General features: G+C 45.9%; 1 protein-coding gene across 1 annotated transcript in view; it reads right to left on the minus strand.

The window, feature by feature from the left end:
* LOC142663898 (alpha-2-macroglobulin-like protein 1) overlaps nt 1–16234 on the minus strand; it is a 140545-nt gene that overhangs the window by 66276 nt on the left and 58035 nt on the right. Inside the window, exon 6 of the mRNA XM_075842737.1 lies at nt 14540–14669. Coding sequence (XP_075698852.1) covers nt 14540–14669 — 130 coding nt within the window. The remainder of the gene's footprint in view (nt 1–14539; nt 14670–16234) is intronic.

Below are 16234 nucleotides of genomic sequence, written 5' to 3' on the forward strand. Positions count from 1 at the left end.
CTCCTGTATGAACTGCATGGGCACTCCCCATCCTGATTGGCTGGCTTATTTCAGCCGGTCCTTTCCTCTGATTGGCCGGTCTACTGTTACGTACGCTGAGGAGTGATTGAATTTCCAATGTAATGCATTAAGAGGGTGAGATGAGCCAGATCAATACACACATCTGTGGCGGAGAGGAAGGAATGTCCCTGGGCTGTTGGATGGTCCAGAGCTGTGGTCCAGTTCACATTACCGGATGACCTGTATGGACATGAGATGACCTACTGTATGGAATACGCTGCCTGTATACTCTGGACACTTTTCAGGTCTTAGACCGAATAACTCTGTGATCTTGGACATTGACCAATTCTCCAGAACTCATTAATCCCTGAGACGTTCACCGTGACCCCATGAACCTGTAACACTGGTCAGTAGTCCAGGTCCTGGATCATGTGTTGTGTTCCTGTCCACAGAGTACAAACTAAGGAACACAAACGCTAAGGAAAACATCACATGCAGTGGCTACAGTGCCCACAGCTTGAGGGGACCAGTGCCACCCGCCAACAAGCCCCCCTCATATGCCCGGTGGCGCTGCTAACAGCCGCTATGGATGCTACAGCGGTAGCAACGCTACTACGGGGCCCGCGCCATAATGTTTTATTTTTTTTCTACTAAAACTGTGAGTAGCGTTATCTACAGTGGGGGTCTATATGTGGGGATATGGGGCACTATATACAGGGGGAGCTATATGTGGGGATGTGGGGCACTATATACAGGGGGAGCTATATGTGGGGATGTGGCGCACTATATACAGGGATGTGGGGCTCTACACCGCATTCCAAATTATTATGCAAATGTTATTTTTGGCTGATTTTCCTAAATAGTCGATGCAATGACGGTCAGTATAATCTTCAGCATCAACCGCTGGAGGAGAATGAGAATTTTATTGATAAATCTCCTAATGAGAACAGATATTTTTGTTTCACATTATTATGCACAACAAAGATCAGAACATTTACAGGTTGTAAAGAGAATAAAATGGTCATTTGTAGAATTTGCAGCATCAGGAGGTCATATTTACAGACATCAAAAAACACTTACCAGGCCAAGTTACATGTTACACAGGACCCTCCTCTGATATCACCTGCACAGCACAAGTTACATGTTACACAGGACCCTCCTCTGATATCACCTGCACAGCACAAGTTACATGTTACACAGGACCCTCCTCTGATATCACCTGCACAGGACAAGTTACATGTTACACAGGACCCTTCTCTGATATCACCTGCACAGCACAAGTTACATGTTACACAGGACCCTTCTCTGATATCACCTGCACAGCACAAGTTACATGTTACACAGGACCCTTCTCTGATATCACCTGCACAGGACAAGTTACATGTTACACAGGACCCTCCTCTGATATCACCTGCACAGCACAAGTTACATGTTACACAGGACCCTCCTCTGATATCACCTGCACAGCACAAGTTACATGTTACACAGGACCCTTCTCTGATATCACCTGCACAGCACAAGTTACATGTTACACAGGACCCTCCTCTGATATCACCTGCACAGGACAAGTTACATGTTACACAGGACCCTCCTCTGATATCACCTGCACAGCACAAGTTACATGTTACACAGGACCCTTCTCTGATATCACCTGCACAGGACAAGTTACATGTTACACAGGACCCTCCTCTGATATCACCTGCACAGCACAAGTTACATGTTACACAGGACCCTCCTCTGATATCACCTGCACAGGACAAGTTACATGTTACACAGGACCCTTCTCTGATATCACCTGCACAGCACAAGTTACATGTCACACAGGACCCTTCTCTGATATCACCTGCACAGGACAAGTTACATGTTACACAGGACCCTTCTCTGATATCACCTGCACAGGACAAGTTACATGTTACACAGGACCCTTCTCTGATATCACCTGCACAGCACAAGTTACATGTTACACAGGACCCTCCTCTGATATCACCTGCACAGCACAAGTTACATGTTACACAGGACCCTTCTCTGATATCACCTGCACAGCACAAGTTACATGTTACACAGGACCCTCCTCTGATATCACCTGCACAGGACAAGTTACATGTTACACAGGACCCTTCTCTGATATCACCTGCACAGGACAAGTTACATGTTACACAGGACCCTTCTCTGATATCACCTGCACAGCACAAGTTACATGTTACACAGGACCCTCCTCTGATATCACCCGCACAGGACAAGTTACATGTTACACAGGACCCTCCTCTGATATCACCCGCACAGCACAAGTTACATGTTACACAGGACCCTCCTCTGATATCACCCGCACAGCACAAGTTACATGTTACACAGGACCCTCCTCTGATATCACCCGCACAGCACAAGTTACATGTTACACAGGACCCTTCTCTGATATCACCTGTACAGCACAAGTTACATGTTACACAGGACCCTTCTCTGATATCACCTGCACAGGACAAGTTACATGTTACACAGGACCCTCCTCTGATATCACCTGCACAGCACAAGTTACATGTTACACAGGACCCTTCTCTGATATCACCTGTACAGCACAAGTTACATGTTACACAGGACCCTTCTCTGATATCACCTGCACAGCACAAGTTACATGTTACACAGGACCCTTCTCTGATATCACCTGCACAGCACAAGTTACATGTTACACAGGACCCTCCTCTGATATCACCTGCACAGCACAAGTTACATGTTACACAGGACCCTTCTCTGATATCACCTGCACAGCACAAGTTACATGTTACACAGGACCCTTCTCTGATATCACCTGCACAGCACAAGTTACATGTTACACAGGACCCTCCTCTGATATCACCTGCACAGGACAAGTTACATGTTACACAGGACCCTTCTCTGATATCACCTGCACAGCACAAGTTACATGTTACACAGGACCCTTCTCTGATATCACCTGCACAGCACAAGTTACATGTTACACAGGACCCTCCTCTGATATCACCTGCACAGGACAAGTTACATGTTACACAGGACCCTCCTCTGATATCACCTGCACAGGACAAGTTACATGTCACACAGGACCCTTCTCTGATATCACCTGCACAGCACAAGTTACATGTTACACAGGACCCTCCTCTGATATCACCTGCACAGCACAAGTTACATGTTACACAGGACCCTTCTCTGATATCACCTGCACAGCACAAGTTACATGTTACACAGGACCCTCCTCTGATATCACCTGCACAGGACAAGTTACATGTTACACAGGACCCTCCTCTGATATCACCTGCACAGGACAAGTTACATGTTACACAGGACCCTTCTCTGATATCACCTGCACAGCACAAGTTACATGTTACACAGGACCCTCCTCTGATATCACCTGCACAGCACAAGTTACATGTTACACAGGACCCTTCTCTGATATCACCTGCACAGCACAAGTTACATGTTACACAGGACCCTCCTCTGATATCACCTGCACAGCACAAGTTACATGTTACACAGGACCCTCCTCTGATATCACCTGCACAGCACAAGTTACATGTTACACAGGACCCTTCTCTGATATCACCTGCACAGCACAAGTTACATGTTACACAGGACCCTTCTCTGATATCACCTGCACAGCACAAGTTACATGTTACACAGGACCCTTCTCTGATATCACCTGCACAGCACAAGTTACATGTTACACAGGACCCTTCTCTGATATCACCTGCACAGCACAAGTTACATGTTACACAGGACCCTCCTCTGATATCACCTGCACAGCACAAGTTACATGTTACACAGGACCATTCTCTGATATCACCTGCACAGCACAAGTTACATGTTACACAGGACCCTCCTCTGATATCACCTGCACAGCACAAGTTACATGTTACACAGGACCCTTCTCTGATATCACCTGCACAGCACAAGTTACATGTTACACAGGACCCTCCTCTGATATCACCTGCACAGCACAAGTTACATGTTACACAGGACCCTCCTCTGATATCACCTGCACAGGACAAGTTACATGTTACACAGGACCCTCCTCTGATATCACCTGCACAGCACAAGTTACATGTTACACAGGACCCTTCTCTGATATCACCTGCACAGCACAAGTTACATGTTACACAGGACCCTTCTCTGATATCACCGGCACAGCACAAGTTACATGTTACACAGGACCCTCCTCTGATATCACCTGCACAGGACAAGTTACATGTTACACAGGACCCTCCTCTGATATCACCTGCACAGCACAAGTTACATGTTACACAGGACCCTCCTCTGATATCACCTGCACAGGACAAGTTACATGTTACACAGGACCCTTCTCTGATATCACCGGCACAGCACAAGTTACATGTTACACAGGACCCTCCTCTGATATCACCTGCACAGCACAAGTTACATGTTACACAGGACCCTCCTCTGATATCACCTGCACAGCACAAGTTACATGTTACACAGGACCCTTCTCTGATATCACCTGCACAGGACAAGTTACATGTTACACAGGACCCTTCTCTGATATCACCTGCACAGCACAAGTTACATGTTACACAGGACCCTCCTCTGATATCACCTGCACAGGACAAGTTACATGTTACACAGGACCCTTCTCTGATATCACCTGCACAGCACAAGTTACATGTTACACAGGACCCTCCTCTGATATCACCTGCACAGCACAAGTTACATGTTACACAGGACCCTCCTCTGATGTCACCTGCACAGCACAAGTTACATGTTACACCGGACCCTCCTCTGATATCACCTGCACAGGACAAGTTACATGTTACACAGGACCCTCCTCTGATATCACCTGCACAGCACAAGTTACATGTTACACAGGACCCTCCTCTGATATCACCTGCACAGCACAAGTTACATGTTACACAGGACCCTTCTCTGATATCACCTGCACAGCACAAGTTACATGTTACACCGGACCCTCCTCTGATATCACCTGCACAGGACAAGTTACATGTTACACAGGACCCTCCTCTGATATCACCTGCACAGCACAAGTTACATGTTACACAGGACCCTCCTCTGATATCACCTGCACAGGACAAGTTACATGTTACACAGGACCCTCCTCTGATATCACCTGCACAGCACAAGTTACATGTTACACAGGACCCTCCTCTGATATCACCTGCACAGGACAAGTTACATGTTACACAGGACCCTCCTCTGATATCACCTGCACAGCACAAGTTACATGTTACACAGGACCCTTCTCTGATATCACCTGCACAGGACAAGTTACATGTTACACAGGACCCTCCTCTGATATCACCTGCACAGCACAAGTTACATGTTACACAGGACCCTCCTCTGATATCACCTGCACAGCACAAGTTACATGTTACACAGGACCCTCCTCTGATATCACCTGCACAGCACAAGTTACATGTTACACAGGACCCTTCTCTGATATCACCTGCACAGGACAAGTTACATGTTACACAGGACCCTTCTCTGATATCACCTGCACAGCACAAGTTACATGTTACACAGGACCCTCCTCTGATATCACCTGCACAGCACAAGTTACATGTTACACAGGACCCTCCTCTGATATCACCTGCACAGGACAAGTTACATGTTACACAGGACCCTCCTCTGATATCACCTGCACAGCACAAGTTACATGTTACACAGGACCCTCCTCTGATATCACCTGCACAGCACAAGTTACATGTTACACAGGACCCTCCTCTGATATCACCTGCACAGCACAAGTTACATGTTACACAGGACCATCCTCTGATATCACCTGCACAGCACAAGTTACATGTTACACAGGACCCTCCTCTGATATCACCTGCACAGCACAAGTTACATGTTACACAGGACCCTCCTCTGATATCACCTGCACAGCACAAGTTACATGTTACACAGGACCCTTCTCTGATATCACCTGCACAGCACAAGTTACATGTTACACAGGACCCTCCTCTGATATCACCTGCACAGGACAAGTTACATGTTACACAGGACCCTCCTCTGATATCACCTGCACAGCACAAGTTACATGTTACACAGGACCCTCCTCTGATATCACCTGCACAGCACAAGTTACATGTTACACAGGACCCTTCTCTGATATCACCTGCACAGGACAAGTTACATGTTACACAGGACCCTCCTCTGATATCACCTGCACAGCACAAGTTACATGTTACACAGGACCCTTCTCTGATATCACCTGCACAGGACAAGTTACATGTTACACAGGACCCTTCTCTGATATCACCTGCACAGGACAAGTTACATGTTACACAGGACCCTCCTCTGATATCACCTGCACAGGACAAGTTACATGTTACACAGGACCCTTCTCTGATATCACCTGCACAGGACAAGTTACATGTTACACAGGACCCTCCTCTGATATCACCTGCACAGCACAAGTTACATGTTACACAGGACCCTTCTCTGATATCACCTGCACAGCACAAGTTACATGTTACACAGGACCCTCCTCTGATATCACCTGCACAGCACAAGTTACATGTTACACAGGACCCTTCTCTGATATCACCTGCACAGCACAAGTTACATGTTACACAGGACCCTCCTCTGATATCACCTGCACAGCACAAGTTACATGTTACACAGGACCCTCCTCTGATATCACCTGCACAGGACAAGTTACATGTTACACAGGACCCTCCTCTGATATCACCTGCACAGCACAAGTTACATGTTACACAGGACCCTTCTCTGATATCACCTGCACAGCACAAGTTACATGTTACACAGGACCCTCCTCTGATATCACCTGCACAGCACAAGTTACATGTTACACAGGACCCTTCTCTGATATCACCTGCACAGGACAAGTTACATGTTACACAGGACCCTTCTCTGATATCACCTGCACAGCACAAGTTACATGTTACACAGGACCCTCCTCTGATATCACCTGCACAGCACAAGTTACATGTTACACAGGACCCTTCTCTGATATCACCTGCACAGCACAAGTTACATGTTACACAGGACCCTTCTCTGATATCACCTGCACAGCACAAGTTACATGTTACACAGGACCCTTCTCTGATATCACCTGCACAGCACAAGTTACATGTTACACAGGACCCTCCTCTGATATCACCTGCACAGCACAAGTTACATGTTACACAGGACCCTCCTCTGATATCACCTGCACAGCACAAGTTACATGTTACACAGGACCCTTCTCTGATATCACCTGCATAGGACAAGTTACATGTTACACAGGACCCTCCTCTGATATCACCTGCACAGCACAAGTTACATGTTACACAGGACCCTTCTCTAATATCACCTGCACAGCACAAGTTACATGTTACACAGGACCCTTCTCTGATATCACCTGCACAGGACAAGTTACATGTTACACAGGACCCTCCTCTGATATCACCTGCACAGCACAAGTTACATGTTACACAGGACCCTCCTCTGATATCACCTGCACAGCACAAGTTACATGTTACACAGGACCCTCCTCTGATATCACCTGCACAGCACAAGTTACATGTTACACAGGACCATCCTCTGATATCACCTGCACAGCACAAGTTACATGTTACACAGGACCCTTCTCTGATATCACCTGCACAGCACAAGTTACATGTTACACAGGACCCTCCTCTGATATCACCTGCACAGCACAAGTTACATGTTACACAGGACCCTTCTCTGATATCACCTGCACAGCACAAGTTACATGTTACACAGGACCCTCCTCTGATATCACCTGCACAGGACAAGTTACATGTTACACAGGACCCTCCTCTGATATCACCTGCACAGCACAAGTTACATGTTACACAGGACCCTCCTCTGATATCACCTGCACAGCACAAGTTACATGTTACACAGGACCCTTCTCTGATATCACCTGCACAGGACAAGTTACATGTTACACAGGACCCTCCTCTGATATCACCTGCACAGCACAAGTTACATGTTACACAGGACCCTTCTCTGATATCACCTGCACAGGACAAGTTACATGTTACACAGGACCCTTCTCTGATATCACCTGCACAGCACAAGTTACATGTTACACAGGACCCTTCTCTGATATCACCTGCACAGGACAAGTTACATGTTACACAGGACCCTCCTCTGATATCACCTGCACAGGACAAGTTACATGTTACACAGGACCCTTCTCTGATATCACCTGCACAGGACAAGTTACATGTTACACAGGACCCTCCTCTGATATCACCTGCACAGCACAAGTTACATGTTACACAGGACCCTTCTCTGATATCACCTGCACAGCACAAGTTACATGTTACACAGGACCCTCCTCTGATATCACCTGCACAGCACAAGTTACATGTTACACAGGACCCTTCTCTGATATCACCTGCACAGCACAAGTTACATGTTACACAGGACCCTCCTCTGATATCACCTGCACAGCACAAGTTACATGTTACACAGGACCCTTCTCTGATATCACCTGCACAGCACAAGTTACATGTTACACAGGACCCTTCTCTGATATCACCTGCACAGCACAAGTTACATGTTACACAGGACCCTTCTCTGATATCACCTGCACAGCACAAGTTACATGTTACACAGGACCCTTCTCTGATATCACCTGCACAGCACAAGTTACATGTTACACAGGACCCTTCTCTGATATCACCTGCACAGCACAAGTTACATGTTACACAGGACCCTCCTCTGATATCACCTGCACAGGACAAGTTACATGTTACACAGGACCCTTCTCTGATATCACCTGCACAGGACAAGTTACATGTTACACAGGACCCTTCTCTGATATCACCTGCACAGGACAAGTTACATGTTACACAGGACCCTTCTCTGATATCACCTGCACAGGACAAGTTACATGTTACACAGGACCCTCCTCTGATATCACCTGCACAGCACAAGTTACATGTTACACAGGACCCTTCTCTGATATCACCTGCACAGGACAAGTTACATGTTACACAGGACCCTCCTCTGATATCACCTGCACAGGACAAGTTACATGTTACACAGGACCCTTCTCTGATATCACCTGCACAGCACAAGTTACATGTTACACAGGACCCTCCTCTGATATCACCTGCACAGCACAAGTTACATGTTACACAGGACCCTTCTCTGATATCACCTGCACAGCACAAGTTACATGTTACACAGGACCCTCCTCTGATATCACCTGCACAGGACAAGTTACATGTTACACAGGACCCTCCTCTGATATCACCTGCACAGGACAAGTTACATGTTACACAGGACCCTTCTCTGATATCACCTGCACAGCACAAGTTACATGTTACACAGGACCCTCCTCTGATATCACCTGCACAGGACAAGTTACATGTTACACAGGACCCTTCTCTGATATCACCTGCACAGCACAAGTTACATGTTACACAGGACCCTTCTCTGATATCACCTGCACAGGACAAGTTACATGTTACACAGGACCCTTCTCTGATATCACCTGCACAGCACAAGTTACATGTTACACAGGACCCTTCTCTGATATCACCTGCACAGCACAAGTTACATGTTACACAGGACCCTTCTCTGATATCACCTGCACAGCACAAGTTACATGTTACACAGGACCCTCCTCTGATATCACCTGCACAGGACAAGTTACATGTTACACAGGACCCTCCTCTGATATCACCTGCACAGCACAAGTTACATGTTACACAGGACGCTCCTCTGATATCACCTGCACAGCACAAGTTACATGTTACACAGGACCCTCCTCTGATATCACCTGCACAGGACAAGTTACATGTTACACAGGACCCTCCTCTGATATCACCTGCACAGCACAAGTTACATATTACACAGGACCCTCCTCTGATATCACCTGCACAGCACAAGTTACATGTTACACAGGACCCTTCTCTGATATCACCTGCACAGCACAAGTTACATGTTACACAGGACCCTTCTCTGATATCACCTGCACAGCACAAGTTACATGTTACACAGGACCCTCCTCTGATATCACCTGCACAGGACAAGTTACATGTTACACAGGACCCTCCTCTGATATCACCTGCACAGCACAAGTTACATATTACACAGGACCCTCCTCTGATATCACCTGCACAGCACAAGTTACATGTTACACAGGACCCTTCTCTGATATCACCTGCACAGCACAAGTTACATGTTACACAGGACCCTTCTCTGATATCACCTGCACAGCACAAGTTACATGTTACACAGGACCCTCCTCTGATATCACCTGCACAGGACAAGTTACATGTTACACAGGACCCTTCTCTGATATCACCTGCACAGCACAAGTTACATGTTACACAGGACCCTCCTCTGATATCACCTGCACAGCACAAGTTACATGTTACACAGGACCCTTCTCTGATATCACCTGCACAGCACAAGTTACATGTTACACAGGACCCTTCTCTGATATCACCTGCACAGCACAAGTTACATGTTACACAGGACCCTTCTCTGATATCACCTGCACAGCACAAGTTACATGTTACACAGGACCCTCCTCTGATATCACCTGCACAGCACAAGTTACATGTTACACAGGACCCTTCTCTGATATCACCTGCACAGCACAAGTTACATGTTACACAGGACCCTCCTCTGATATCACCTGCACAGGACAAGTTACATGTTACACAGGACCCTCCTCTGATATCACCTGCACAGGACAAGTTACATGTTACACAGGACCCTTCTCTGATATCACCTGCACAGGACAAGTTACATGTTACACAGGACCCTTCTCTGATATCACCTGCACAGCACAAGTTACATGTTACACAGGACCCTTCTCTGATATCACCTGCACAGCACAAGTTACATGTTACACAGGACCCTTCTCTGATATCACCTGCACAGCACAAGTTACATGTTACACAGGACCCTTCTCTGATATCACCTGCACAGCACAAGTTACATGTTACACAGGACCCTCCTCTGATATCACCTGCACAGCACAAGTTACATGTTACACAGGACCCTCCTCTGATATCACCTGCACAGCACAAGTTACATGTTACACAGGACCCTTCTCTGATATCACCTGCATAGGACAAGTTACATGTTACACAGGACCCTCCTCTGATATCACCTGCACAGCACAAGTTACATGTTACACAGGACCCTTCTCTAATATCACCTGCACAGCACAAGTTACATGTTACACAGGACCCTTCTCTGATATCACCTGCACAGGACAAGTTACATGTTACACAGGACCCTTCTCTGATATCACCTGCACAGCACAAGTTACATGTTACACAGGACCCTTCTCTGATATCACCTGTACAGCACAAGTTACATGTTACACAGGACCCTTCTCTGATATCACCTGCACAGGACATGTTACACAGGACCCTTCTCTGATATCACCTGCACAGGACAAGTTACATGTTACACAGGACCCTTCTCTGATATCACCTGCACAGGACAAGTTACATGTTACACAGAACCCTTCTCTGATATCACCTGCACAGGACAAGTTACATGTTACACAGGACCCTCCTCTGATATCACCTGCACAGCACAAGTTACATGTTACACAGGACCCTTCTCTGATATCACCTGCACAGCACAAGTTACATGTTACACAGGACCCTCCTCTGATATCACCTGCACAGGACAAGTTACATGTTACATAGGACCCTTCTCTGATATCACCTGCACAATTCTTGCATCCATTGAATCTGTGAGTATTTGGACAGTTTCTGCTTGAATATCTTTGCAGGATGTCAGAATCGCCTCCCAGAGCTTCTGTTTTGATGTGAACGGCCTCCCACCCTCATAGATATTCTGCTTGAGAATGGTCCAAAGGTTCTCAATAGGGTTGAGGTCAGGGGAACATGGGGTCCCCACCATGAGTTTCTCTCCTTTTATGCCCATACCAGCCAATGACACAGAGGTATTCTTTGCAACATGAGATGGTGCATTGTCATGCATGAAAATAATTTTGCTACGGTTCTTCTTTTTGTACCATGGAAGAAAGTGGTCAGTCATAAACTCTACGTACTTTGCAGAGGTCATTTTCACACCGTCAGGGACCCTAAAGGGGCCTACCAGCTCTCTCCCCATGATTCCAGCCCAAAACATGACTCCGCCACCTCCTTGCTGACGTCGCAGCCTTGTTGGGACATGGTGGCCATTCACCAACCATCCCCTACTCCATCCATCTGGACCATCCAGGGTTGCACGGCACTCATCAGTAAACAACACGGTTTGAAAATGAGTCTTCATGTATTTCTGAGCCCACTGCAACCGTTTCTGCTTGTGAGCATTGTTTAGGGGTGGCCGAATAATAGCTTTATGCACACTTGCAAACCTCTGGAGGATCCTACACCTTGAGGTTCACGGGACTCCAGAGGCAGCAGCGGCTTCAAATACCTGTTTGCTGCTTTGCAATGGCATTTTAGCAGCTGCTCTCCTAATCCTATTAATTTGTCTGGCAGAAACCTTCCTCAAAATGCCTTTATCTGAACGAACCCGTCTGTGCTCTGAATCAGCCACAAATCTTTTCACAGTACGATGATCACGCTTAAGTTTTCTTGAAATATCCAATGTTTTCATTCCTTGTCCAAGGTATTGCACTATTTCACGCTTTTCGGCAGTAGAGAGATCATTTTTCTTTCCCATATTGCTTGAAACCTGTGGCTGCTTAATAATGAGGAACGTCCTTCTTAAGTAGTTTTCCTTTGATTGGGCACACCTGGCAAACTAATTATCACAGGTGTCTGAGATTGATTACAATGATCCAAAGGGCCCAAAGACACAAAACCATCCATGAGTTTAATTGAAAAACTAATAATTAAATGAGTATGACACTTAAATTCAATGTGCAGAATAATTTGGAACACGGTGTATATACAGGGGGAGATATATGTGGAACACTATATACATGGGTGGGCTATATGTAGAGCACTATTTATAGGGGGAGCTATTTGTAGGGCACTATCTATAGGGGTGGCCTTTATGTGGGACACTATATACAGGAGTGGGTTACATATGAGGCACTATCTACAGGGGGCTATATGTAGAACACTGTCTACAAGGGAGGGCTATATGTGGAGCACTATCTATAGGGGAAGCTATATGTAGGGCAGCACGGTGGCTCAGTGGTTAGCACGATTGTATTGCAGCTCTGGAGTCTATATGTGGGCACTATGCACAGAGGGCTGTATGTGGGGCACTATCTACAGGGGCTTCTATATAGGGCACTATTTACAGATGCTCTATGGGGGTCAATATCTACAGGGGGCACGGTTTGTGTGTGTGACAGTGTATGGTGCTATTATAGTTAGAGGTGCAGTGTATGGCGCTATTATATTTAGAGGTGTTGAGAATTTTATCTTCGTTTATAGGTGCAGAAATGTTTTAAAAGTGAGAAGCTGAAGACATCTGAGTGAAAAACTGTAGAAATGAGTCATGGCTGGGAGAAATCCATCATAGAGGTCTGGGCCGGAGGGAGAAGAAAAGAACTAGAATCTGAGACGTCACCGGTGAGTGACTTAATGTAAATGTTTATTCTGCCTCTAATAAGCACTGTGAAAATTTTACGCCTTACAAACCCATACGGCAGAGGTTGAACTAAATTGAGCTGTATTGGTTCTGGGGATGTATATATGTACTGAGCTTTGTTCTGGTGCTGTAAATATGTACTGAGCTTGGTTCTAGTGCTGTATATATGTCAGAGCTTGGTTCTGGTGCAATAATTATATAGGATATATTTATAATATGAAAACTGCAGGAATTGTTTTCAGTTCATTGTATATTTCATGGGAACCTGTCTGGCAGTTTTAACCCCTTGAACCGCCACCATGTGGTAATACATGACCTGACAATATTCCCCTGTATGTTTCTTTCAGATGCAGCAAATCTTTAAAATCAACTTTTAAAACGACGCACGCTATATGCTAATTACTCATTAAAGGGTCATGGGGCGGTGCCGCTATCCTGAAGAGTCACATAGTCCTGCCTCCAAACCCACCTTTCCATATTTGATTGACATCTCCCTGGCTGATACAACTTTCTCGGATGTGCCATTGCCTTGTACTACATGGGGGCTGTGTGGCACTATACCCAAGGGGGGGCTGTGTGGCACTATACCCAAGGGGGAGCTGTGTGGCACTATTTACAAGGGGGAGGTCTGTGACTCTATCTACAGGGGGCTGTGTGTGGCGCAATCTACAGGAGTGTGTGTGTGCCACTATCTACTGAGAGGGGACTGTGTGGCACTATCTACTAAGAGGGGCTGTGTGGCACTATATACAGTGGGAGCTGTATAGCGCTTTATACAGGGAGGGCTGTATGTCACTATCTACAAGGGGGAGGTGGGGGCTCTATTTACAAGTGGGGTGTGACACTGTCTACAGGGGGGCTGTATGGAACAGACTACAGGGGGTACTATCTATAAGAGAGGCTGCGTGTGGCACCTAGGGGGCCCAAGTCAAGAGCTTGCTATGGGGCCCAGTCTTTCCTAGTTACACCCCTGATCACATGAACTTTACAGGAAGGTATCTGCAATACTCACGAAATCTCTGTAAGTTCCCAAAGCCAAGTTTCAGGGAAAAAAGTCCGAGCTTTTGAGGTACTTTCATCATCAACATCACCGGAAAAGAAAGAGGAGGATACAACGGAATCCGGAGGCATTCCAAGAGCAACTAAAGGGGTAAAGTAGAATCAACAGTCAGAGGGAGATAAATCACCAGGGTCAGTATATAGAACGTAGTGTGGAGGATATATCAGGAGGGTCAGTATATAGAATGTAGTGTGGAGGATATATCGGGAGGGTCAGTATATAGAATGTAGTGTGGAGGATATATCAGGAGGGTCAGTATATAGAATGTAGTGTGGAGGATATATCAGGGGGTCAGTATTTAGAACGTAGTGTGGAGGATATATCAGGAGGATCAGTATATAGGATGCAGTGTGGAGGATATATCAGGAGGGTCAGTATATAGAATGTAGTGTGGAGGATATATCAGGAGGGTCAGTATATAGGATGTAGTGTGGAGGATATATCAGGAGGGTCAGTATATAGGTAGCAGTGCGGAGGATATATCAGGAGGGTCAGTATATAGAACGTAGTGTGGAGGATTTATCAGGAGGGTCAGTATATAGAATGTAGTGTGGAGGATATATCAGGGGGTCAGTATTTAGAACGTAGTGTGGAGGATATATCAGGAGGGTCAGTATATAGAATGTAGTGTGGAGGATATATCGGGAGGGTCAGTATATAGAATGTAGTGTGGAGGATATATCAGGAGGGTCAGTATATAGAATGTAGTGTGGAGGATATATCAGGAGGATCAGTATATAGAATGTAGTGTGGAGGATATATCAGGAGGATCAGTATATAGAATGTAGTGTGGAGGATATATCAGGAGGATCAGTATATAGAATGTAGTGTGGAGGATATATCAGGAGGGTCAGTATATAGAATGTAGTGTGGAGGATATATCGGGAGGGTCAGTATATAGAATGTAGTGTGGAGGATATATCGGGAGGGTCAGTATATAGAATGTAGTGTGGAGGATATATCGGGAGGGTCAGTATATAGAATGTAGTGTGGAGGATATATCAGGAGGGTCAGTATATAGAATGTAGTGTGGAGGATATATCAGGAGGGTCAGTATATAGAATGTAGTGTGGAGGATATATCGGGAGGGTCAGTATATAGAATGTAGTGTGGAGGATATATCAGGAGGGTCAGTATATAGAATGTAGTGTGGGGGATATATCGGGAGGATCAGTATATAGAATGTAGTGTGGAGGATATATCAGGAGGATCAGTATATAGAATGTAGTGTGGAGGATATATCAGGAGGATCAGTATATAGAATGTAGTGTGGAGGATATATCAGGAGGGTCAGTATATAGAATGTAGTGTGGAGGATATATCGGGAGGGTCAGTATATAGAATGTAGTGTGGAGGATATATCAGGAGGGTCAGTATATAGAATGTAGTGTGGAGGATATATCGGGAGGGTCAGTATATAGAATGTAGTGTGGAGGATATATCAGGAGGGTCAGTATATAGAATGTAGTGTGGAGGATATATCAGGAGGGTCAGTATATAGGATGTAGTGTGGAGGATATATCAGGAGGGTCAGTATATAGAATGTAGTGTGGAGGATATATCAGGAGGGTCAGTATATAGAATGTAGTGTGGAGGATATATCGGGAGGGTCAGTATATAGGATGTAGTGTGTAGGAAATATCAGGG

The sequence above is a fragment of the Rhinoderma darwinii genome, chromosome 11 (assembly GCF_050947455.1).
Source record: "Rhinoderma darwinii isolate aRhiDar2 chromosome 11, aRhiDar2.hap1, whole genome shotgun sequence".
Lineage (NCBI taxonomy): Eukaryota > Metazoa > Chordata > Amphibia > Anura > Rhinodermatidae > Rhinoderma > Rhinoderma darwinii.